Genomic DNA, 24,935 nt, shown 5'->3' with positions numbered 1-24,935 from the left:
GGCCGTTCCTGACAAACAGAAAATCCAAAACAAAGATATACAATGCAATAATGAGTATTTTGGAATGACATCACTTCCAAGCTTTAAGATTGGCTTGTCCCTCCCCCTTCATATAAGGAAAATTGAACTGATATTTCTCACTTTAAGATGGCTTCATGGCATATTCATGTACCATCTCTCCTGTTGATAATTTTCTTTCTCCAAATGGCCCCTTTTGCGAATCCACTTTCATTTAACTTCACAAGCTTTAAGGATGGTAATGTTAATGTAGAAGAAGATGCTGCTGTTGTAAGAGAAGCTATCCAAATCACCTTGAACAGCATGGACCAAAACAACAACTACAGCGTTGGCCGTGTCACCAGCAAATCACTGATTCAGATTTGGGACAAGAATTCTGGTCAGCTCACTGACTTCATTACCACATTTTCCTTTGTTATTTACTCAGAAGAGTCTAGTTATGGAGATGGAATGGCTTTCTTCTTGGCTGATCCAAATCTCCCACTTCTGCATCATGTTAGACAAGGTGGTGGCCTTGGCCTTGTAGATGGCAACAGAGTACTGAATTCAACTCAGCATTCATTCGTCGCCGTGGAGTTTGACACCTTCCACAATCCATGGGACCCTCAAGGTAATCATGTAGGCTTGAATTTCAACTCCATGAAATCTAATATAAGTAAGACATGGTTGGTGGATATTATGAAATGGAGAGTATATAATTGTAGCATTAAGTACAATTCAACCACTCTTAATTTAAGCGTTTCATTCACTCAGTACACTGATAATTCTTCATCAGAGGATTATGTCTCATACAAGGTTGATCTGAGAGACCACTTGCCGGAGCGCGTTATTGTTGGCTTCTCTGCTGCAACAGGGAGGTTGTTTGAGGTGAATACTCTCAAGTCTTGGTCATTCAGTTCAAGTTTGGATATTCTTGAGAATGTCAGAAATCCGATGACAGCACCGGCAGCATCACCAACTCCTAGTCCTGATTCTGAAAAGGGGAACAAGTTAAGACTGTTGGTGGGGATTGGAATTGGTGCAGCCTTGATTCTTAGTTTGTTAGTTTGTGCTTTAATATTGTGGAAGAAAAGTAGAGGGAAAAAAGAGGACTTAACTTTTGATCTGACCATGGATGATGAATTCCAAAAGGGCTCTGGACCAAAGAGGTTTGGCTACAATGAACTTCGAAGTGCAACTAACAAATTTTCAGATCCGAATAAGCTTGGTCAAGGTGGTTTTGGCAGCGTGTACAAAGGTTATCTGAAGAACTCAAACACCAATGTTGCCATCAAGAAGATTTCAAGAGAGTCTAGCCAAGGGATAAAGGAATATGCAACTGAAGTGAAGATCATTAGCCAGCTGAGACACAGAAATCTAGTACAACTCATAGGTTGGTGCCACAGGAAGAATGATCTACTCCTCATATATGAGTTCATGCCAAATGGAAGCTTAGATTCACATTTATATGGCGGAAAAAGCCTCTTGACTTGGCCAACAAGGTACAACATAGCTCTGAGCCTGGCTTCAGCATTGCTTTACCTACAAGAAGAATGGGAACAATGTGTGATTCACAGGGACATCAAACCAAGCAACATAATGTTGGATTCATGCTTCAATGCAAAGCTTGGTGATTTCGGTCTGGCGAGGCTAGTGGATCATGAGAAAGGTTCACGAACCACGCTAATCGCGGGAACAAGAGGCTACATTGCACCAGAATATGCTACTTCAGGAAAGGCTACCAAAGAAGCTGATATATACAGCTTTGGAGTTGTGCTATTGGAGATTGCAAGTGGAAAGAAACCAATTATTGGGCTAGATTCTAACAAGGAGGACATAATAACTGTTGTTGAGTGGGTTTGGGAGCTATATGGAACGGGAAAGTTGCTTGAAGCAGTGGACCCAAAGCTATGTGGAGAATTTGATGAGAATCAAATGGAGCGCGTGCTTGGTGTTGGACTTTGGTGTGTTCATCCAGATTACAAATTCAGGCCATGCATACGGCAAGTCATCCAAGTTCTTCAATTTGAAGCTCCTTTACCAATTCTCCCAGAAAAGATGCCAGTGCCAACATATCTTCCTCCAGATATAAGAGCAATCTTTCGTTCAATTTCACCTCACTTTGCAATTGAGACAACGGAATATTGCATGGGTGACTAGTGAGTTGTTTAACTAGCATCTTTTGTATGATCAAAAGTCTTAACACAAATTTGTCTTTATCTAGAGACTGCACAGTATCTCTGGTGGTACTAAGTAACAAGAAAATACAGTTAAAAAAGTCAGCTCATTCAAATAAATGTATGTATCTCACAAAGCGTTTATTGATTTCTTTATTCCTAAAATGACAAATGAACAATGCTTTTGCACATTGTTGCTAGCCAAGTTTGTCATAACAGGACAAGGATCCGAATATTGCCGTTTGTGATGGATATTGCCCATTTTTAACAGAAGAGGAACATTCAAATTCAACTCTCACAAACGCTAAGCAATCTGCATGCTAAATAGTTTTGATGCTTCTGCTACCCTATCAGTATTCACTATTCAGCACTTTGATTACTGATTCGGTTAGAGTTCATTATTTTGGTCAAGAGAGATGCGGCATAATTTTTTTTTTTTTTTTTAAATGTTGTAACACTTTCAATTTTATATCATGGGAAAAATTACAAATTGGTTTCCTTAACTTTAATAAAAAGCTAAAACGTATGTTGTTTATAATTATTTTTAAAAAATAATTTGTCTTTTTCATTCTGTATTATTAATAAGTTTAATAATTCACTTAGTAATACTACATGACTGATAAAATTTATTATTTTTTGCCAACACTTACTAACATTCTATCTTAAATACTAAATTTCACTTTTAAATACTAGATTATAAAATCTTAATAGTATACAAATAAGGTACTGACTAACTATTGGTTACAAATAAAATTATATATATTTGTTACGAATGAAATTTAAAAACTAAGGGTAGTTCAGTTGCTGTAGAAATCTAAGCTAATGTTTTCTTATCTATATTAGTATATTTCCGCTACCGTGAAAATCTAAGCTTGTATATGATTTTTGTCAATATAAGTTTATAACATATATGTCTCCGAACAAAGAAGCTGGACAGTATTTCTTTTTTACAGCAGAGGTACATTCATCACAATGTAATGGCAATGTTAAATTAGTTGCTGTGTGTGTATATAAACAGGAAACTGTGCTATAGACTCCAACAAAAATGTCTTAGAATAAAAATGTACCAGAAGTAGTGTTTCACTGTCTCTGTCCTTATTTCCCTATCTCCAATAAGTCCTTATATTTTTTATATTGTTTTTATTTTATCCTGTTTCAGTTACCTAACACAACTTTACAATGGTTAATTTTGTTGTGCTGCTTGTAATAGTAATAATAATGCATGTTGCAAATGCTCAGATACGATCTTTTAATTTCAACAAAAACTTCAACCCAGCTCAATCTCCTGAACTAAACCCAGATGGAGATGCAACTTACTCACAGTCTTTTGATCATATCCAACTCACAGGAAAAACAGATAATGCCAAGGGATTAGGAAGAATCACAACCAAGCCTATGCATCTTATGAAAAACAATTCAGAACAAAGATATGACTTCACTACCAATTTTACCTTTGTTGTTATCTCAAACAAGACCTACCATGGAGAAGGTTTGGCATTCTTCATAGCAAGCCATATGCTGCCAATTAAGAAACATGGTATGAACGGTGGAGGGCTTGGTCTTGTGCAACCTTGTCACCCTCACCCAGATGAGTACTCTTTTGTGGCTGTGGAGTTTGACACTAACTCAGATCCTTGGGACCCAATAGGCCCAGAGCCACATGTGGGAATAGATATCAATTCTATGATTTCCACCAAGTACAGCAAATGGCCTGCAGATTTCTCAGACATAACCAATGTTTACAACTGCAGTGTCGTATACAGCGCCGGAAGCAGGCGTCTCGACGTTTACTTCACCGGAGGATCCTTCAATGGCCCTGTACCAAAAAACCTTTCAAGCCACTTGGATCTCACTGATTACTTAAAAGATCCTGTTACTCTTGGCATTTCAGCTTCAACACAGAATTATACTGTTCAATTTAGACTGCTTTCATGGTCATTCATTGCAAAGTTATCAACACCAAGTAATGCCGGTGATGACAACAGAAAACGGGAGAAATTGAAGCAAGGACTAGAAATTGGCACTGCTTGGTTTTTGAGTTTGTTAGTGTTGGTCCTGGTCTTGGATTTCATACGCAAGAGAGGAAGAAGAAAACATGAACTCGATCCTATGGATCATGAATTCCAAACTGGACCTCAGAGGATCAGTTACAACATATTGGTGTCTGCCACAAATAACTTTGAAGAGGCGAAGAAGCTCGGAAAAGGCGGCTTTGGTGGTGTTTATAAAGGATATTTCAAAGATACAGACTCTTATGCTGCTGTAAAGAAGATATCAGCAGATTCAAGGCAAGGGATAAAGGAATATGCAGCTGAAGTGAAGATCATCAGCCAATTGAGACACAGGAATTTGGTTAGACTTACTGGTTGGTGTCACAAGAAGAATGACTTCATCCTGATATATGAATACATGCCAAATGGAAGCTTGGATTCTTGTCTTTTCGACGGAGTAGGCTTCTTGTCTTGGCAGGTAAGGTACAGCATAGCTTTGGGATTGGCATCAGCATTGCTGTATTTGCAAGAAGGGTGGGAACAGTGTGTGCTTCACAGGGACATTAAATCAAGCAACATAATGTTGGACTCAGATTTCAATGCTAAGCTTGGGGATTTTGGATTGGCCAGGCTTGTGAATCATGAGAAAGGTTCAAGGACCACAGTGACTGCTGGCACACTTGGTTACATAGCACCAGAATACATGAAAACAGGAAAAGTTGGGAAGGAATCTGATATATACAGTTTTGGGGTTGTTTTGTTGGAGATAGCATGCGGCAAAAAGGCTATTCATCACATAGAGATGGAGGGTCGTGTGACTCAAGTTTCATTGGTAGAGTGGGTTTGGGAGCTGTATGGGTTGAGAAGCATCACAGCAGCAGCAGATCCAAATCTATGTGTTGCATTTGATGTTCAACAAATGGAATGTATGCTTGTTGTTGGTCTTTGGTGTGCTCATCCAGATTGCCAATGCAGGCCTTCTATAAGGCAAGTGTTGAAGGTTCTTAACTTTGATGCTCCTTTACCCATTCTTCCACAAAGGATGCCTATTCTACCACCCTATCTTCCTCTATCAACAAATGAGGTCTTTTTTACTGCTATATCAATCCAGAATTGCTATATAGATAACTGAAGGATGTCCAAGACAATAATTTTAGGAAGTTGTGTATGCTTCACAACTTGTTAGCTGTCTATAATCTATATATCTCTTCAGTTTTTGTCTTTTTATTTTTTTTTTTTCCTTTTAGGCTGTGATATAGATTAAAGAGAAAGGTTTAGATAACTCACTTTATGTTTATTTACTTGTTTGTTGTAACTATAAGATTGAATGTGGATTTCACAAAAACTTTACTCCATGTTATACTGATAGAATGATGAGTATATAATGAATCAACTATGTTAGATATATACTAAAATCAGCTACTAATATAAAATATATGCTAAAATATAAAATATATATTAAAAATGAGTTAAATAACACATGTATTTATATACAAATATATTATGAAATATTCTATTATTGATCTAATTAGAAATGATTAGATTTTTCATATTTATTAGTATCATGAAAACTATATTTCATATATTTAGTAGAGTCGGGATAAAATTCACTCAATTTTTGAATAATGTTATTGAAATAAATTTAAGTAATTTTTTGTTTACACATAATGCAGTTGCTATTTTTTTTTTTTTTTTAAGTTAGGAGTGAGACTTAAATCTAACCTCTAAGTGAGTATGGGGAGATTATGCCATTTGAGGTATAGCTAGTTGGCATTTAATGTACAAATAAATGAATAATGCTATTAAAACAATTTAACATTAAAATATTCTTTATTTTCATAGTGAACAATTTTGAGTTAAGAAATATTTAAAAAAGCAAAATGTTCTAAAGAAATATGATTTTAATATTTAATTGAATTCGTTTTCTGCTCTTAAAAGGGTTCATGGGTGTTAAAAACTCGAGATTAGAGCCATTACCTTTGTTGACTTAAATTCCCCTATCTGTCAACTGTCATATAGCAATACTTGTTGGAAGTTGAAATGAAACCATCGATCTCTCAGACAAAAAGAGAATCATCCATATCTACAAAAGGCGGCACGAACACAATAATTATTAGTTCCAAGAAATTACATACTATCAAAAAGTTACACATTAAATAGTAGAGTAGATGCAACATGCAAGTGTCTCTTTTTGGAATGTAGTATATATTTCTTTGTTCCTGAAGATTACGGAAACAATGCTATTGCCCTCATCTAGTTTATTTCCGTTAGCGAGCAAATCTAAGCGTGTTTCTAATCTCTAATTCTTGTATCATGTTCAATCCGAACATTTAGCCGTTTCAGCCCAATGTGTATATACACATGAAAGTGTGTTATAGGCTCCAACCAAATTTCAAAGCGGACTCTCAATTATTAATTAGCAATGGCTGATTGTGATTTCCAGTGCGTTGCATTGCTGCGTATAATAATAATAATTCCTGTAATTGCAAATGCTCAGACTCTATTATCTTTTAACTGCACCAACTTCACCCAAAGTCATTGTGCTGATGAACTAACCCTGCAAGGTGATGCTAGTCACGCACAATCTTCTAACGTTATCGAACTCGCAGGAAGCAAAAAGAATGCTTCAGGATTCGGAAGAGTGATAACAAAGGGAACACATCTTAAGGTAAATAATTCAAGATACGACTTCACCACAAACTTCTCCTTTCTAGTTTTCACAGAGGATCCCACCTATCCTGGAGATGGTTTGGCATTCTACATAGCAAGCCCGAAACTCCCGATCCAAGACCATATAGACGGCGGAGGCCTCGGCCTTGCCAAGGGTTACCACCATCTCCCAAGTGGTTACTCTTTTGTGGCTCTGGAGTTTGACACATTCTCAAATGCATGGGATCCAAGTGGTCCATCCCCGCATGTAGGACTAGATCTCAATTCTGTTGTTTCCAGCCTCTCTGAGACATGGTTGGTAGATTTTTCAGAGAGAAATAAAGTGTTCAATTGTAGTATTGACTACAACTCTGGAACCAAGCGTCTAGATGCTTTCTTCACTGCAAGCTCCCTCAATGGACCTGTAAAGAAGCAATTTTCGTTTCCTTTGGATCTCGATGAGTTCATACAAGATCCTGTTACTATTGGCATATCAGCTGCAGTTGCAGAAAAAAATTATACTGTGGGATATAGCTTGTTGTCATGGTCATTCAGTTCAACCTTACATGTGCCGAGTAATGCGGCCGGTTCCTTTCCTTACAAGGCACATTTGGAGAAAGCACTAGAAATAGGGATTGGTTTCTTTCTATGTTTATTTGTTTTGATATTAGTCCTACTCCTGATTTTGATACAGAGGGGAGGGAAAAGAAATCCTGAATCGGCGTTTGATCTGATGGATCATGAATTCCAAACGGGCACTGGACCACAGAGGATCAGCTATGACAGATTGGTGTGCGCAACGGATAACTTCCAAGAGGCGAAGAAACTTGGAAGAGGCGGTTTTGGTGCTGTGTATAAAGGATATTTCAAAGATACAGACTCTTATGCTGCTGTAAAGAAGATATCAGCAGATTCAAAGCAGGGATTAAAGGAATATGCAGCTGAAGTGAAGATCATTAGCCAATTGAGACACAGGAATTTGGTGAGACTTACTGGTTGGTGTCACAAGAAGAATGACTTCGTCCTGATATATGAGTACATGCCGAATGGAAGCTTGGATTCTTTTCTTTTCCACGGAGTAGGCTTCTTGTCTTGGCAAGTAAGGTACAACATAGCTTTGGGGTTGGCATCGGCATTGCTATATCTGCAAGAAGGGTGGGAAAAGTGTGTGCTTCACAGGGACATTAAATCAAGCAACATAATGTTGGACTCAGATTTCAATGCTAAACTTGGGGATTTTGGATTGGCCAGGCTTGTGGATCATGAGAAAGGTTCAAGGACCACAGTGACTGCTGGCACACTTGGTTACATGGCACCAGAATACATGAAAACAGGAAAAGTTCGAAAGGAATCTGATATATACAGTTTTGGGGTGGTTTTGTTGGAGATAGCAAGTGGCAAAAAGGTTATGCACCACATAGAATTGGAGGGTCGTGTGACTCAAGTTTCATTGGTAGAGTGGGTTTGGGAGCTGTATGGGTTGAGAAACATCACAGCAGCAGCAGATCCAAATCTATGTGTTGCATTTGATGATCAACAAATGGAATGTATGCTTGTTGTTGGTCTTTGGTGTGCTCATCCAGATTGCAGATGCAGGCCCTCTGTAAGGCAAGTGATGAAAGTGCTTAACTTTGATGCTCCTTTACCCATTCTTCCAGAAAGAATGCCTCTTCTACCCTATCTCCCCTCAACCACAAATGAAGTCTTTTTAACTGCTGTTTCTTCATTCTCTGGTACCTAAAAGTTAGTTGGAACTCACTAGTATGTTATCAGTACTTTGATTTTTATCAAGTTTTGGAACCTTCACCTTATGCAATTAGCTAACCTTAGTGTATTTTCTGACTTCAGTTTCTGTACATGATTCATATTGTTATCAATATATATTTTTCAAATCCTATATATATATATATATTGTTTACTTGATTTGGTGATAATAATTTTGGAAGGTTTTCAAGTATATCATTGTACTTTTCTGGCATACTGGTATTTCAATTCTTTTAGCCATTAAGATTTATATTAAATAATTTATATGGTTCAGATTGAGTTAACAAAACTATTGTAAGCATGCAATTTGAAAAGTTCACCAAGCATATGCAACCGGTCTTTTCTTTCTCCAGTTTGAATTGGTTCAAAATTCCATGTTTGCGCAACTTGTATTTGCGTTGCAAATTTTTAGCCTTTTCTTTTTCAAGCCATAATATGTTGTAGAGTACTAGAGTAAGCTGAAACTAAGTTTGAAGTCACGCTTTTCTAATAACCCTTTCATATATTAAAACCAACAAAAATAAATATGCAACTAGTATAAAAATAAAAAAATATTTGATAATTTGAACAATTAATTAATATTCAGTTTTGATAAATATTATTTAGTGATCTTTAGTCATATTAAAAAATATATTATAAATCTAAAAAATATATATTAATATTTTTTAATAATTATTTCTATATTTTAAAATGACTATCAATTATACATGTATGTATATAGATAAAGTAGGAATTCGCATATCTGTGGATCCAAAAAAATAAATAAAATAAATATTTTTTTATGTTTTATTTCAACTAATAATTATCATATATGTTGTATTATTTTATTTTTATTATTTAAAAAAATATGTTTAATAATATTTTAAGAATAAATAAATTAAAAAAAATAAAAAAATAAATTTTATTGATATTTTTTAATCAAAATAAGTTTTTAAAATATTTTTTATATTTTACGAATATTTTCGAGATCTGATCTGATTCGATCCGATCTAATCTGCAATTGTACAATTAAATTAATTTTAAAAATAAAAAATATAAGTTCAAAAAATTGTGTTTTATATTTGTATTTAAATTCATACTTTTCTTACTATATTTAAATATTAATAAACCCGAAACATATACATAATAAATGAAAGCATTTTCGTACAATAAAGGAAAAGACATACATACATAAATAACATTAAATAGTTGCACATAGCTATAGAGTTATGGGTTCATTTGCTAGTAATAAAGTCTTGTTAATTTCATAAATAATTGTCCCTTGTAAAATATACATTATATAACCAGCAGGTAAGCAATTTGAAATTAAAATTTTTAAAATAAAAATTACTTCTAAAATTAATATTATGATATTTATATAATCTAATATATTTAAAATTTTAGTATCATGCATGCATTAATAAAAAGAATTCAGACTATTTTTGAAGTTAGGATAATCTCATTAATTATATATAAAGTATTGACTCGTGATATTGTATTTTTGAAAAAATATACAATCATTCTTATATGCCAAAATGATTGCTTTTTAATCTCTTAGATTCATTTAAAAAAATAATGTATTCAAATATTTATTTTATTTAGATATATATACTAACTTTTTAATAAAATTTAAAAAAATAGATACTTATTTTGAAAAAAGGAATATTAAATATCAAATAACTTTTAGACAAAAAAAATTAAAAATAAAAAATGTAAATGAAGATAAAATAAAAAAATTTAGATATAAAAAAGAATTTTATTAGAAAAAGAAGTTGACTAAATTAATGAAAATTTTTATTTAAAATTTTATTTAAAATAAGAAATATAAAAATTTAATGAATTATAAATTATGTTAAACTTTTTATAAGTAAAGAGATTAAATAAAATGGTTAAATGTATGCAAATTGATGTAAGAAAAACATGACATTTTAATATATGCATATCCATTTGTTAATTAGTAGAAATGTTTGCATAGTTACTAGATAAATTAGCCCATTAGCTGCAAGCCATGTATAGCGCGGGTTGCCTTGAAAGTTGAAACTCTATCAAGTATCAACATAAAACAACAAAGCCGATGGTCAATGCTGTGTCAATAGACTCAGTGCTATTCAGTTTTTTTACACATTGTTCTAAGGATATTTTAGGTATTGCATTATTTGCTGCATAACAAATGTTTTACCAGCTACCGTTTCGTACATGGCATAGCAGTATTTCAGTACAGGGGATGGAACATGTGAAAATTTTCTAATAATTTTATCTAAAATGAATTTTTTTCTTGTTTAAAGAATATGTTATCCGTAAAATCTGTACTTTTGTTATGTCAAAGTACATTTGGTACATGATTCATATTTTATCCAGTACACTTTATCAAATAGAGTACTAGTAAGGTTGGTAAGATAAGGTTTGGACCATATCCTAAATCTATCTACGTGTAAAAAATCTCAATAAAACTCTATTATACTCTACCTGCGGGTTGAGAATCTCTCGATTCGAACCCTACTCGCATCCTTAATTACAAAATCCTATCTTATCTTATCCTACCTGCAGAAGTATCAATTTTTTAAAAAATAAATATAAAACTCAATCATTCTAAATTTTATACATATTAATAAAATAAAAAAATAAACAACTAAATTCATATTAAAATAAAAGATAATAAAATTTTAAAGAAATTCAACCTAAAATTATAAACATACATATTGTTATATTAATAAAATAAAAAACTAAATTTAAATTAAAATTAAAAACAATAAAGTTCTAAACAAATCCAACATAAAATTACAAATAACATAATTATCAAGTTGTTAATAAAATTAAAATAACACAAACAAAAATAAATGTCTTCAAACATTTCTTTTAATTCCAAGTTCTTGCAATATTATTCTTCCGTCACTTCAAAAAATGCATCATCATCTTCATTAGCAGTTTGATAATCAAATTTTTCACCTAAAAATTAAATACAACAATTTTATTATATATAATTTTAACACAATTATAATTTCTAAACAAATTAAAAAATAACTTGAAAACATAAATAACCTCTTTTATAATATTCTGCCCACAACCAATTTTGATTGCACATAAGAGCTTCTACCGTACCTTCATGAAGACTACCACGATGAGTAGCAATTATACGGCCACTTGTGCTAAAAGAATACTCGGAAGCAACAGTAGACACAAGAATGACAAATATGTCTCTTGCAATTTTCTAAAGAGTAGGAAACCTAACTCCATTTACCTTCCACCAAGCTAATATATCAAAATCAGGAGTTAAAGGATAAACATCTTCCTCTACATAGTGATCAAATTTCGTCTTCACAAATAAACTTTTTTTCTTCTTCTTTTGTCTAATATACAATTGATAACCAACATCATCATCTTCATCTGCATTAACCTTAAGCTCTTGTGTAGATTCCACTGACATATTACTTGAATTAGATGTATTCTTTTGATATTCATAAAGTAACTCATAACATGCCTGTTTGATTCTCTCAACTTTTCTTGTGTATTCATTAGGATCTTCACATACCCTAGCAAACTTATATTCAAGCCCATCAAACTTATACCTAGGATCTAGAATTGCAGCAACACCCATAATGCAATGAATGTCTTTCCAATACTTATCAAACTTTCTCTTCATCATACATGCCATGCTACTAATAACTGGGTTAGGAGAAACGTCCCATTTTTTCAATCCAACATGTATCTCACATACTTTATTAAAGTAAATATTAGCAGTTGGAACTTGAGTTCTAGAAAATAACTGAGTCACATCATAAAAAAACTTTAATTTACCACAAATTTCTTTTGCAAGTTCGATCTCATTCCTCATTACTTGTCACACTTTTATAATTGGAGTCTTTTTGTTTTAGTCGAGCAAAGACATCTCTGTACAACCATGCAGTTTCTAACATCACATAAGTGGAATTCCATCTAGTCATACAATCAAGAGATAATTTTTTGGTAAAGGAAACACCTGACTTACTACACCAACTCACAAAGGTTTCATGTCTTTTACTAGTTGAAGTTCAATATACCACACTATTACGAATTTTCTCCAAACTTTCTTTAACTAAATTGAAACTATCCTTCACAATTAGATTTAAAATACGAGCACAGCAACGCATATGTAATAACTTACCCCCTAACAACAAATAATTTGAGTCTAGATGTCCCAATAACACATCAATCATAGTATCATTTATAGAACAATTATCCAATGTAATAGTTGATAATTTTCTATCTAAATTTTACTCCAACAAAACTTTCATTAATGCATTAGAGAACTTCACTTGAATGAGGAGCAGGAACATAAATAAAGGTTAAAATTATTATAAATATATCAGATAAAAAAATATCACAAGTACATCAAACATTAGAAAGCATATCTTATACTAGAAGCAAAGTTTAAGGTATTACCTCAATACTTGTGTGAGATGCATCAAATATAAAAGTATCTGAACTATTCTTTCTATGTCTTTGAAGAGATTCGACAATTGTTGATTGTCTTGAATTTGCTAATTTTATTCTCTTATAATAATGGAGCACATGTTTCTTTAAATTTGTAGTCTCATTCCTTGGATTGGCACCAAGAACAGACTTACAATGGTTGCACTTTGCCTTCCACTCTTCTCCCTCTTTATATCTACTAAAGTATTGCCAATAAACACTTTTCAATAAAGATTTGTTGCTATTTTCACCCAAGACAGACTCGTCTGAAACAAAATTAGCAGTTTCTTTAACATGAGTTTCTTGTTGTTGTTCTTAAGCCACTACATCCATGTTGGTACTATCTATTATTGCCTACACAATAGTAAAATAAATAATTAAATATTAAAAATTCAAGCATGCTAAAAATCATTAAGATTCAGAAAAACCATTTATACATAAAAAACTTAGAAATCCAATTTTTATACATAAAATTTATCAAACTAAATTTACTATTTATCCATTCTACTTTCACTCTTTCTTTCAATTACAAGTTTCTCTTCTTAAAAAAAATAATATCTTTTTATAAAAATTGAAAATTTTTTTATGACCTGACTTCATATTGAAAAATCGTATGTGATTAAACTGATTTTTCATCGATTTTTGCCAAGTTTCGACCCCTACTTATTTGAGGGACTTATTTTTTTCTCATCGTAAAATTATCTTTTTTAGGATAATATTTAAGAATACAATTTTTCAATATATATTGCATTCACATCAACTGTAAATCTAAAGCAACAAATTTGATCAATTTAAGTATTTACATTCCAAAAAAATAAAACCGAATTGGTTGGACACAACAAGCATTGAATAAAACTAAATAATACAGATAATTATGGTGTAATGCAAAAGCATATATATAAACATGCATATTGCATAAACTATAATAGTAAGAACGAATAATTACATGAACTTGGTTTTTCTTTTCTTTTTTTCTCTCTTATTTTTGGTATAGCTACTTTCCTACAGCTACCAATCACATCATCTAACCAAACTCTAGCATGAAAGACTTATGATTCACCACCAGTAAAGCCCCAATTTTCACAAATTCAAACGCAAAGTACATACCAAGAAGAGCACAGTGCAGTAACGTAGAGAGGAGAGAAGGTCACAAATCAGCGGCGTTGCAAGAAGAGCACAGAGAAGGAAGAAGAGTGGCGGAAATGGAGGAATGAGGAAGGAGAGTTGGGGCTTGCAGTGAAGTACTGAGGCTTATTGCTTGGGAAGAAACGGCGCTACTAGAGTACCAGCCTCCCACTTATATGATTTTTATTTTATTTAATTTTTATTTTATGGTAACTTCATAAATAAACAAATGCAACATATTATCAAAGTAAGTAACTAGTTTAATGGTTATTTACTTGCTACACAGGAAGAAGGTTGAGAATTCATGTTATATACGGGGGTGCGGGTACCCTACCTGCAAGCCTACTTGGATCGCACTCTACCCTATCCGTAGCAGGTCGGGTAGCCTACTCTATCCGAACGGGTCGGGTATGGTACCCGTGGGTAGGGTAGCCCACTTGGTTTTTAAACTCGGTTTTGGGTATCAATTTTATAGTTGCAGAACTTGAATTAACTCGATTACTTGATTTATTTTCTCCATCCCTCAAGACTAATAAGAAATAGTACAGAAATATTCACCTATTATCCATTGACTATAACTTTTATATTATATTAAAAAAGTATTAACTTTAAATATTTTAATTGTGAACATAATTAAGAGAAAAATGAAGAAGATAAAGTTATAATAATGTGTTTAATAAAAACAAGAGAAAATAAAACATCATTTATTTTTTTAATATTAGTTAATTTATATTTACTAGATATAATATGTACGATGTATGGAAAAATAAAATATTATTATTATTTGATAAATAAAATATTATTCATATTTTGAAAATAGAAGGTTTGTATTAAGAATCTAAAATATTTTATGTTTTTCAATGTTATTGTATTTGTTAAGCTACATAATATCACTAACAATAAGATGTGTAATAGACTAACAGCAATAGCGTATATGCTCCCCCATCCAAGCAGAATTTCAAGCACATAACTTGTACTGTTTTATTCTCTTGTCTTTTCATAAGACAATTCTATGATAAAAAAAAAATTATGTGAAGAGAATAAAATATATATATATATAATCAACTTCAAAAAATTAATAAAAATAAAATAGTACATTTTTTTAAATAGAAATTTAATTATCTATAAACAAAATTTAGTTCTTCACCATTTCTCGTCTGTAGCATAACATGCACCCTTCTTGTATGTGTGAAACTAAGATTGAAATCTTTTGCATAACAAACCCCCCGAATGAAAATAGGACGAGTAATTCACATTTTTTATTTTATATGCACACAAAATGGACATAGAAATTCTCAATGGCGATTATTCTTAAATGCTAGAAGCATCTAAGGTAAAGCATAAAAAGGATCGTAAAAAAAAAAATCTGTAATGTAAATATTAGAAGCATTCGAGTTGATACTGAGACGTAACTTGGGTTATTAATTTTAGCGAAATTAACAATTCTATTATAGTAAAAATAACTATAAATTCATTTTGGTTGACTAAGTTAAGGATATAAACTAAGATTCTTACTCTATAGAGATCTTATAATAAAATAAGCACTAAACTTATCATATTTAACTCAACTCTATTTCATAAACAAAAAATACATGAGTTATTTATGTTGGGAAAGCTTAATATAGGTTTAGAATTACTCATGCTAAATCTCTCTAAAATTTTCTCAATATACTTCTGTTGTGACAATCACAGTTTTTCATTCTTCCTGTCATGAGTGATACTCATGCCAAGAATTTTTTTTTTTTTTTGTAGGACCCAAATCCTTTATAGTAAAGGATTTGTTCAAGTCTTTTTTAAGACTTTCAATTTTTTTAGTGTCATGACCAACAATCAACATGTCATCAACATAAAGCAAGAGAATTACAAAATCACGATCAGAGAATTTCTTAATATATACACAATGATCAGAAGAAGTCTTACTATACCCATGACCTTCCATGAGGAATCAAACTTCGTGTACCACTGCTTCGGCGCTTGCTTCATCTCATATAAGCTCTTCTTCAACTTGCATATAAGGTGCTCATTTCCTTTAACCTCAAAATTTTCTGGTTGCTCCATATAAATTTCTTTATCTATGTCACCGTGAAGGAATGTAGTCTTCACATCAAGCTGTCCAACCTCTAAATTCAAGCTAGCTGCCAATTCAAGCACAACTCAAATAGAGAACATCTTCACAGCTGGAGAGAAAATCTCCTCAAAATAATACCTTTCTTTTACTCAAAGTCAAGTCATTGCCTAATTAAAGCAACTGCCTTCCGATTCAGCTTCCTCTATTCAGTATCAGATTTAGTACTTTTGGATTTATCCCCCTCCACAGGATCATACAAGTCTTTGCTATACAATATATCTTCCATGAGGGTCTTCCAAATCGAGTAATTTTGAGAATTCAATTTGACCATATTTGATCCATGAGTATTTTCCTCCATTTAATCAACACAAAGATAAACAACCAAAACTCTAGATACCAATTTGTTGGGAGAACTCAACAAAAGTTCAAACAAGAACCTGTCTAACAGCAGAAGCACCAAAAATAATTTTTCCATAACCTGTGCGATTAAATAGGCAATACCAAAGATACTCCAAGCAGCAAACATAACGACAGAAATTAAATAATCAGACACTAGAATTTTAACGTGAAAAAATCCCAAAAGAGGGACAAAAATCCAACGAGACCTAGTCCAGAAAAATTTTTCACTATCAGAATAATGGGTACATAAACAGTCTTCCTAATAGCACTAAGACATCTCAACAATCAACAAAATACATCATCAAAACTGATGGAATTAACATAAATCCTCCACAAAGTGGGTATCTCAAATCAGACAAAAAGAGACTCTCACTTTTGAAAGAAAGAAGAACGAAGCAGGGGCTTCGACGCCGAAGAGAAGAAGAATTTGGGGAAAAAGGGCAAGCTGAACCGGTAAACTTGCTCCATTTTTTATGAAATTTTAGTATGTTATTCATGGTGTAGAGATGAACATAAGATATAACTTGCTAGTTGTATTGTCTTCTCTTTTGCCTGAGTTGAGATACCCACTTTGTGGAGGATTTATGTTGATTCCATCAGTTTTGATAATATATTTTGTTGATTGTTGAGATGCCCTAGTACTACTAGGAAGACTGTTTGTGTACCCATTATTCTAATAGTGGAAGATTTTTCTGGACTATGTCTCGTGGGTTTTTTGTCCTTCTTTTGGGGTTTTTTCACGTTAAAATTCTAGTGTCTGATTATTTAATTTATGTTATTATATTTGTTGCTTGGAGTATCTTTGGTATTGCCTATTTAATCGTATAGGTTGTGGAAAAATTATTTTTGGTGCTTTCACTGTTAAACATGTTCTTGTTTAAACCTTTGTTGAGTTTTCTCAACAATTTATACTAGTGATAGAAAGAAAAACCTTCATAACTTGAACAATATAGGACTAATACATAACACAAAGTTTAATATTCTAACCAATATGAGACTTGTATTCCCTTATTACAATTAATTAATATAATTAACCTACTAACTCTACTTGCTCTCGCGTCACAAGTGTAAAGTAGAGTCACAAAAAAATCCAAGTGTAAGACAACAGAAAATTTCGAGTGAATATTCTGATATTTTTTTTGAAGGACTACATGATCTTCAAACAAAAAAAAATATCTTTTTTGTCTTTTGATATTTAATTTTATGAGATTAGTTAGTTTCTCTGCTAATAATCTCTCTTTAAAATATATGTATATGACACGTTAATCACTAATATATTCTTTATTTAATTTGTATAAGTAAAAATAATTTAAAAATCACTAATATTTCTTAGTTTTACGTAATAAATTTAGATAATGTATTTAAAAAAAATAAAAAATAAAAATAAAAATTAAACAGTTTTGATAAGAATCCCGCTAGGGAGACAATGAGGAATCTTAACAATGTGTAGAATTGGCTAGTTATTTAGCTCAATAGGGATAAATAATAAAAATCCCTTCACAGATTATCCTAAATTCAAAAACTCTCATTCAGTTATTTCAATCAAATTTCAAATTTCAAATTTCAAATTTTCAAAAAATCTAATTAATTATTTTAAAAAAATAACCATCCGAAATTCTAATCTACCAAAATATTTCACTCCAATACCCTCTTCTTTTTCAACCGGCGGCCACCCCACCTTTGTCAATAATCATCCCACTTCACTTTCGCTACTTAACTTGCCACACGCTACCCACCCTTAGTAAAATTAACCATCCACTTAAGAATAAAAATAATCATCTGATTACCTAATGAATTGAACATCCAACATATTTTAATTATATATAACTAAACACAATCAAATCAAAATAATCATCTACGTAAAGTTTAAAATAACCATTCGCATACCTACTAAAATGACCATTAAAATAGAAGAAGAAAGAGATTAATAAAGAGAAGAAGTAACTATGATCATCCAACAATTTAATTTTTATTAAAAAAAGAAAAAATGTATAATTTGACACATGAGTCTTATGATTTGATGTAACCATAAAATGAAAAAAATGAAAAAAGAAATGAAAAAAAAGCTTGAACAGATGGGGAGAAGATGACGATGGTAAGTGTGAGGCGGTCGTAACACCAATGCGACCGTGACTCGTCCAACGGTCACGCCTTCTATAATTTTTTTTAGATTTGATTGTTTCTTTATTATTATATGTTGTTCTATTTAATTTATGCTAAAAGGACTTATGATAATCATTTTATCGTAGTAGTGTAAAAGTTTGTAGATATTATATTTACTTTGTATGCTCTTAAATTTCATGTTCTTGATAGATATTTGTGACTGAGTTATTATTAAAAAAATTAGTTTAATATCTATTTTATATTCTATTTAAATTATAATAGTGAGTAAATATTTTTTTCAAAATAAATAATACGATTTTTTCATAAAAATAATATTTAAATAATTGTGAAATTAGATTATACCACAGATGATGATAAATATCTTGACATTAGATCAGTTATAAAAAATTTTTTAAGAATATTATGTTGTATTTTATATAATTTAGTTATATTTTTTTATCTTCAATCTATATTATTTAGATTGACATATTTCTAAAAAGAGTTATTCAATTGTTTTTAAATTATTAAATTAAATCAGTTACAAACTAATTAATTAGCTTAATTAAATATCTAAATATCTTATAATTTAATATAATTTAATTTATATAGATACATGACTTTTACAATTTTATTATTTATTGTAATAAATTCTAGAGATAATTTTTGTAAGTTATATTTTATTTTTTTATCTGCATATTCAATTTTTAAGAATAATTTTTTAATTTTGTATTTATAATTAAATTATTTTCTACTTTCATATATGGATTTTTTTATGAATATTTTTATTGCACAATTCACTTTAACAAAAATAAATTAATTTATAAAAATTTAAACTTGAGCGCGTGTTATGGTTAAACTCAAACTTAATTTATTTTGTTATATTATTATATAAATATTAAATTCTTTAATTAAATACTTATTTGATTACGAAATGATATTATATGTTACTTTCTTAGTGGCAATTAAATTTCAGTTACTACACAAATATTATATTTTAGGTAATTGTATATTTTTTTATTATTTTGAAAATTATTATATAATTTTAAGATCATTTAATTATGTTTATTTTTTTAAAAACATTGTCATTATTAGAGAGTAACTAATGTTTGTGATAATCTAAAATTGAGAAATAAAAATACAAAATATTAATATACTGAGTTTTCGAAATATAAATCTTGAAGTAAATATATGTGATTATAATTAATGATCATAATTAAAAATCTTTATTTTATTTCAATTTGTTCAAGGATATGTTTATCTTAAATTTTATTTCTTTATTAATTAGCATTTTTTTGTACATTTAATTGTCATTAATTTATATAAATTAAAATGTATAACTTAAAAAAATAGATATATGTCTAAAAAATGAAAAAAATATTGTTTTTTGTTAGTAAAAAATTTATGTCACTTTAGCTTTTTTTTGGCATCATATCTTACATTTTTACTATAATTAAAAGTTAGAGGTAAATTATTAAATATAAATTATTAAAAAAATATAATACTTAATGAATTATCATAATCACATTAAAAGGTATTTAAGTTATTTTTATATAATAAAAGTGGTATGTTTCAAAAAATATTTGTATATAATTTATTAACGAATATATGAGATATTTATTATAATTTTTATTTTTAATAAAAAAATCATTGTATTAAAGTGATGCATTTTAAAAATATATAAATGAGATTTTTATTAAAAAAAATACAAGATAGCAAATGCAATTTTATTTTAATTTTATCTTTAACATTTAATTTTAATTTTACCTTTAGAGTTTCAATATGTTTCAATTATATTATTTAATTTGACTAAAATTAAATAAACATTAAATTATTTAATTAATAATAAAATAAATAAATTTAATTTGAATTATTCTCTTATTATTTTCTATATCTAGGAATCAGAATGTGCTCTTATGTATTTTGATTAATAGTTCTTAAAGGAGTTACTATTTTATTTATTAACATTTTAAATTTTTTATAATATTTTCATAAAACTTGATTAATAGGTTCTTCTTTACAATGTTTTTTTTTTTTTGAATTTTTTAACAAAAATATATCTTAATTTTTTTCTTTCATCTTTTATATTCATTGATTATACTAATTTTTTTACAGTGTATTTTTATCAATTACATGCATTATTTTTCTATCTTTTTTTACTTTTTTTAAAAATTATTTTATTACCTTATTTTTAATTATTTATTTTACTTTCGCTCCTCGTATGTTTATTATATTTTACTTCATCTTAATTTCAATTTCATAGTTAACTTTCAATTATATAAAATTTAATAGTTTTTTTCAAAACATGCTTAAATATATTATCTATTATATACAATCATTAGGATAAACAAATAAATATAAATTGAATATATAATTTAATTTTAATTTAAACTAAAAACTAAATGAATTGTTAGAAAAATAGTAACCAATTTTATTTTTAATTTTTCTATAATTTATTTAAAGGTAAAAATCTCTTAATAACTACTAACATCACTGATAACAAAATAATAAGTCTCTATAAAATAAAATATATATAAAATAAGGGCCATGTACTTAATTAAATAAATTGAGTGAATCCCTTACCTATTTACATAAAACAGAAACTGGTTACGTGCATGTGCAAATTTATGTTTATGTAAACTGTGGGAGCTAACCACGGTTTCTAGTTTCTACATAAACCGTTGGAGGCTAGGAGGGTTTATACTTGGAAGAGATTGGGCGTAAACCGTGGCTGATTCCCACGGATTAGTAAGGAAAAAAGCTAGGCATAAAACCGTGGTTGCCTACCATAGTTTATGAGGAAGAAGCCTTGAACGTAAACCCCCTTTACTTCCCACGGTTTACATGTTAAGTAGTAAAAATACATAATCCGTTGATAGTCAGGACGGATCATTTGTGCCAAAACAGAAATTGCTAAAGCTCGGTGGTTGAGAGAGTTTGAGGGAGAGGTTGGAAGGTTTTGGTAAGATTTGGGTGGTGGAGCCATGGAGGACGAAACTCGCTTGTACCGACTAAATGGCGTTGCTCACGTGGTTGGATACATCGACGAAGATGTTAGTGATTATTATTATTATAAATATTGTTATTATTATTATTAGTAGTAATATCCTTTTATTACTTTTATTTTTATTGTTATTTTGAGTTGATAATAGTAGTAGTATTATTATTACTATTATTATTTTTGTTATTATTATGATAATGGTAGTTATTATTGTTACTTTTAATTTTATTAGTATTGGAAGCTGTTAGTATTATAATCATTGTTATAGTTAGTAGAATTATTCCTATTGGTATTGTTATTATTCCTATTGTTATTACTATCATTAGAGAAAATAAAAAATCAATGTTGGTATCTAATAATTTTTCCTAAACTATGTTTGATTTTATCAGTAGTGGTCGTATGCTGAGAGATTTTGTTACCCACATTTTGCAGCCTACTAGGGTTATTAGCGGCGTTAGGAGACAACAAAATATGCCTTTATACGACCGGATTATACCGTATCTGGAGACCGCGGACTTGTATCATTTGGCTAGGCTGAAAGTAAGTGGTTCTAGATTGATGAGCCTCTACTTAGCGCATTTATTGAGCGGTGGTGTCCTGAGACCTACACCTTCCATATGCCCTTTGGGAGTGCACTATCACGTTGCAAGATGTGGCATATCAGCTGGGTTTGCCGATTGATGGAGAGCCCATTAGTGGGTGCCTGACTGAGTTTGAGAATCTGATGGAAAATACAAGACCGGCATGGGTGTGGTTTCACGAGTTGTTTGGGGAGTTACCTCCGCAGAGTAAAGTCAAGCAGATGACAGTGTGCTATACATGGTTCCATGAGAGGTTCCGGGTTCTCCCAGCAGATGCTAGTGAGGAGACCGTGCGTATATACGCGCGTGCTTATATTCTGATGTTGTTGTCCTCTCGGCTGTTTGCGGACAAGAACACAAACTGGGTCCACCTTCGCTGGTTGCCTTATTTGGCATCGTTGGATGACTTGGGCAGATATAGCTGGGACTCTGCGGCACTGGCCTGGTTGTATATATGTCTTTGTCGTGGGACAAACAGAAATATTACTAACTTGGTCGGGCCACTACAGCTTCTACAGTCTTGGATTTTCTGGAGGTTTCCCACTTTGAGGCCTAGTAGGTTTGATGGATTCGGGTTTCCGCTTGCATCCAGGTACGGTTTAATATTTTTGGTACATAACTTGTTCAACATCATGTGTTTTTGTTTGTTATGACATGTTTTCAATGAAAATTGTAGGTGGGCTACATATCTACCGAGAAATGATGCAGGGGATCAAAGAGTGGTGTCTGCACGCCTTTCTTTGGACCGATTGCGTGTCCACGATGTGAGTCATTTACTTATTGCTCTTACTTGGACTGGTTTATGTTAAATATGATGGTCTTACCTAACTGTAACTTTTTCGATACAGTTTGTGTGGGAGCCTTATTCATCTACCGAGGTTGTTGCTGTTATTCATCCGGAGATACTAGTTGACGAGCACCGTAGGTTATGGACGGCCATCACTAGCCTGATATATTTTGCTGCGATTGAGTGGCATCAGGTGGATAGGGTGCTGAGATAACAAGGATACCCTCCTGTAGTGTCACATGCGATCGTAGGTTGGACAAAAAGAATGACCATGACTCTGCATTTTCTCCCTCAACAAGAGCGAAGGCTATCGGGAGGATGTTCGAGTTCCCATCCTGCGCTATCGCCAGCAGCAGTGTGCCTCCATACTTGCCATACAAGTGGGTACCGTCAATACTCACGAGGGGCTTGCAATGCTGGAATGCCTCGATGCAAGGTGGAAATGTCCAGAAAATTTGATGAAAGTACACCGTTGACTCATCAACCTCACCCCCAAGTCGAACAGGAGAGGTCTTCAACACAATAACTGTCCTAGCCATGGTCGACTGTACCCCTAGCATCCAACGTGGAAAATCCGCATACGACTCTTCCCAATCTTCATATATTTGTGCCATTGCCTTCTATTTGGCCATCTAAACCTTCCTGTAACTAGGCCTGAAACCATAATCGGCTTCTGTAGCTTGTTGCAAGACCTTTACCGTAACCGCAGCATCTGCCCTAACCAACGAAAGAATCCTTGCACAGATAAAGTGGTAATCCATCTGACGGTGATCGCTAAAAATAGAGGTTGCCAAGCAAGTGTGTGGCCCGTTGTACCTCCTAACCTCCCAAGTGCCCTTTCGTGCACGCAGCACTACACGAATCAACCAAGTACAACCCTTGCCAAACTCCTTGCATTTTTCATGATACTTCAGATGATCTGATTCGATGACTCTGTACTCAACACCTCGACAGATGCTATAGTCTTTCACACTCAGCACAGCCTCATCTTTATTCTGGAACGATTGTCCAATCTAAAATTCTGTAGAAGATGTAGGACCACCGTCCGCCTATTGACCCAGAGCCTCCAAGTTTAGAGTGGAGAAGTGTGGAGGGTACTCCTGAGTGCCAAAACTTGAAGGCCAATGCTGTGTATGTGGATTGGCACCTGTGTCATCATCGCTGTCCCCAATGATATCTACAGGCTCCTGGTCAGAGTCATCGTCACACATTGCATTCTCTACTCGATCAGGTTCTCCAAAGCCTTGCCCATCATGAATCAAGCCACCACTGGTGCCCACCTCATATGCCTGCTCACAGACCCCTGGATTCACCAAAGGTACAGAACCAACAACCTCTGTTCGATCTAAATCAGCCGCGAATGAAGGGGATGCGACCAACGGAACGGATGGTTTGACCGTAGGCATCGAACTAGACGCACCTCCCGCGGTAGTCGAGCTATGAACTGGAGCTGATGCCCCAGAACTATCGACACCAACCTCCAACTTCGCGAACAACTCATGTATTCTGACCTCCGAAAAACTCCTAACACAATGAAATAAAACCCTAATATCTTCCGCTAGCACAAAGGTATCATACTTAACACCAGTCGAGACAACTGCAATGGGAATCTTGTAGAATAGCTTCTTCACCCACTTGCTACCAAATACCCCAAACTTTTGCAAGATGTTGTTCTTCAAATCTGACAAAGTATTTGATGAATTAATGAAAACACTCAGTGGTTCTCTGTCAGTGAACTTCACACCATATTTTTTGTTTCTTTGAATTTTTCCAAAGCAATGCACTAAGACAAGAAAACTCTCTTCCTCACTTGCCATTGTGACAATGATCTCTTCAGTAGCTTGAATCTCACTCACATATACATAGAA

At 32.1% G+C, this 24,935-nt stretch overlaps 5 protein-coding genes across 5 annotated transcripts; 4 read left to right on the top strand and 1 right to left on the bottom strand.

Moving 5' to 3' along the window:
- Window position 1: 1 nt before the first annotated feature.
- LOC112791326 (L-type lectin-domain containing receptor kinase IX.1-like) lies at window positions 2-2,275 on the top strand. Its single transcript, XM_025834108.3, has one exon. It carries the CDS (start codon window positions 148-150, stop codon window positions 2,155-2,157), a length of 2,010 nt encoding a protein of 669 aa, XP_025689893.1. The 5' UTR covers window positions 2-147; the 3' UTR covers window positions 2,158-2,275.
- Window positions 2,276-3,165: 890 nt separating this feature from the next.
- Window positions 3,166-5,501, top strand: LOC112781543 (L-type lectin-domain containing receptor kinase IX.1-like). The gene has a single exon (XM_025824548.3). It carries the CDS (start codon window positions 3,354-3,356, stop codon window positions 5,295-5,297), a length of 1,944 nt encoding a protein of 647 aa, XP_025680333.3. The 5' UTR covers window positions 3,166-3,353; the 3' UTR covers window positions 5,298-5,501.
- Window positions 5,502-5,680: 179 nt separating this feature from the next.
- Window positions 5,681-8,664, top strand: LOC112771319 (L-type lectin-domain containing receptor kinase IX.1-like). Its single transcript, XM_025816026.2, has one exon. The coding sequence runs from the start codon at window positions 6,588-6,590 to the stop codon at window positions 8,553-8,555; it is 1,968 nt and encodes a 655-aa protein (XP_025671811.1). The 5' UTR covers window positions 5,681-6,587; the 3' UTR covers window positions 8,556-8,664.
- Window positions 8,665-11,765: 3,101 nt separating this feature from the next.
- LOC140183582 (zinc finger BED domain-containing protein RICESLEEPER 3-like) lies at window positions 11,766-12,209 on the bottom strand. Its single transcript, XM_072232040.1, has one exon. It carries the CDS (start codon window positions 12,207-12,209, stop codon window positions 11,766-11,768), a length of 444 nt encoding a protein of 147 aa, XP_072088141.1.
- A 9,862-nt stretch (window positions 12,210-22,071) lies between these two features.
- On the top strand, window positions 22,072-23,089 carry LOC112781526 (protein MAIN-LIKE 1-like). Its single transcript, XM_025824547.1, has 3 exons — window positions 22,072-22,239; window positions 22,364-22,872; window positions 22,957-23,089. Exons 1-3 carry the CDS (start codon window positions 22,072-22,074, stop codon window positions 23,087-23,089), a joined length of 810 nt encoding a protein of 269 aa, XP_025680332.1.
- Window positions 23,090-24,935: the final 1,846 nt, after the last annotated feature.

This window comes from Arachis hypogaea, chromosome 3 (genome assembly GCF_003086295.3).
Source record: "Arachis hypogaea cultivar Tifrunner chromosome 3, arahy.Tifrunner.gnm2.J5K5, whole genome shotgun sequence".
In the NCBI taxonomy this organism is placed as follows: Eukaryota; Viridiplantae; Streptophyta; class Magnoliopsida; order Fabales; family Fabaceae; genus Arachis; species Arachis hypogaea.
Note: the sequence above shows the minus strand (reverse complement) of the source record. Positions and strands in the feature narration are given on the sequence as shown.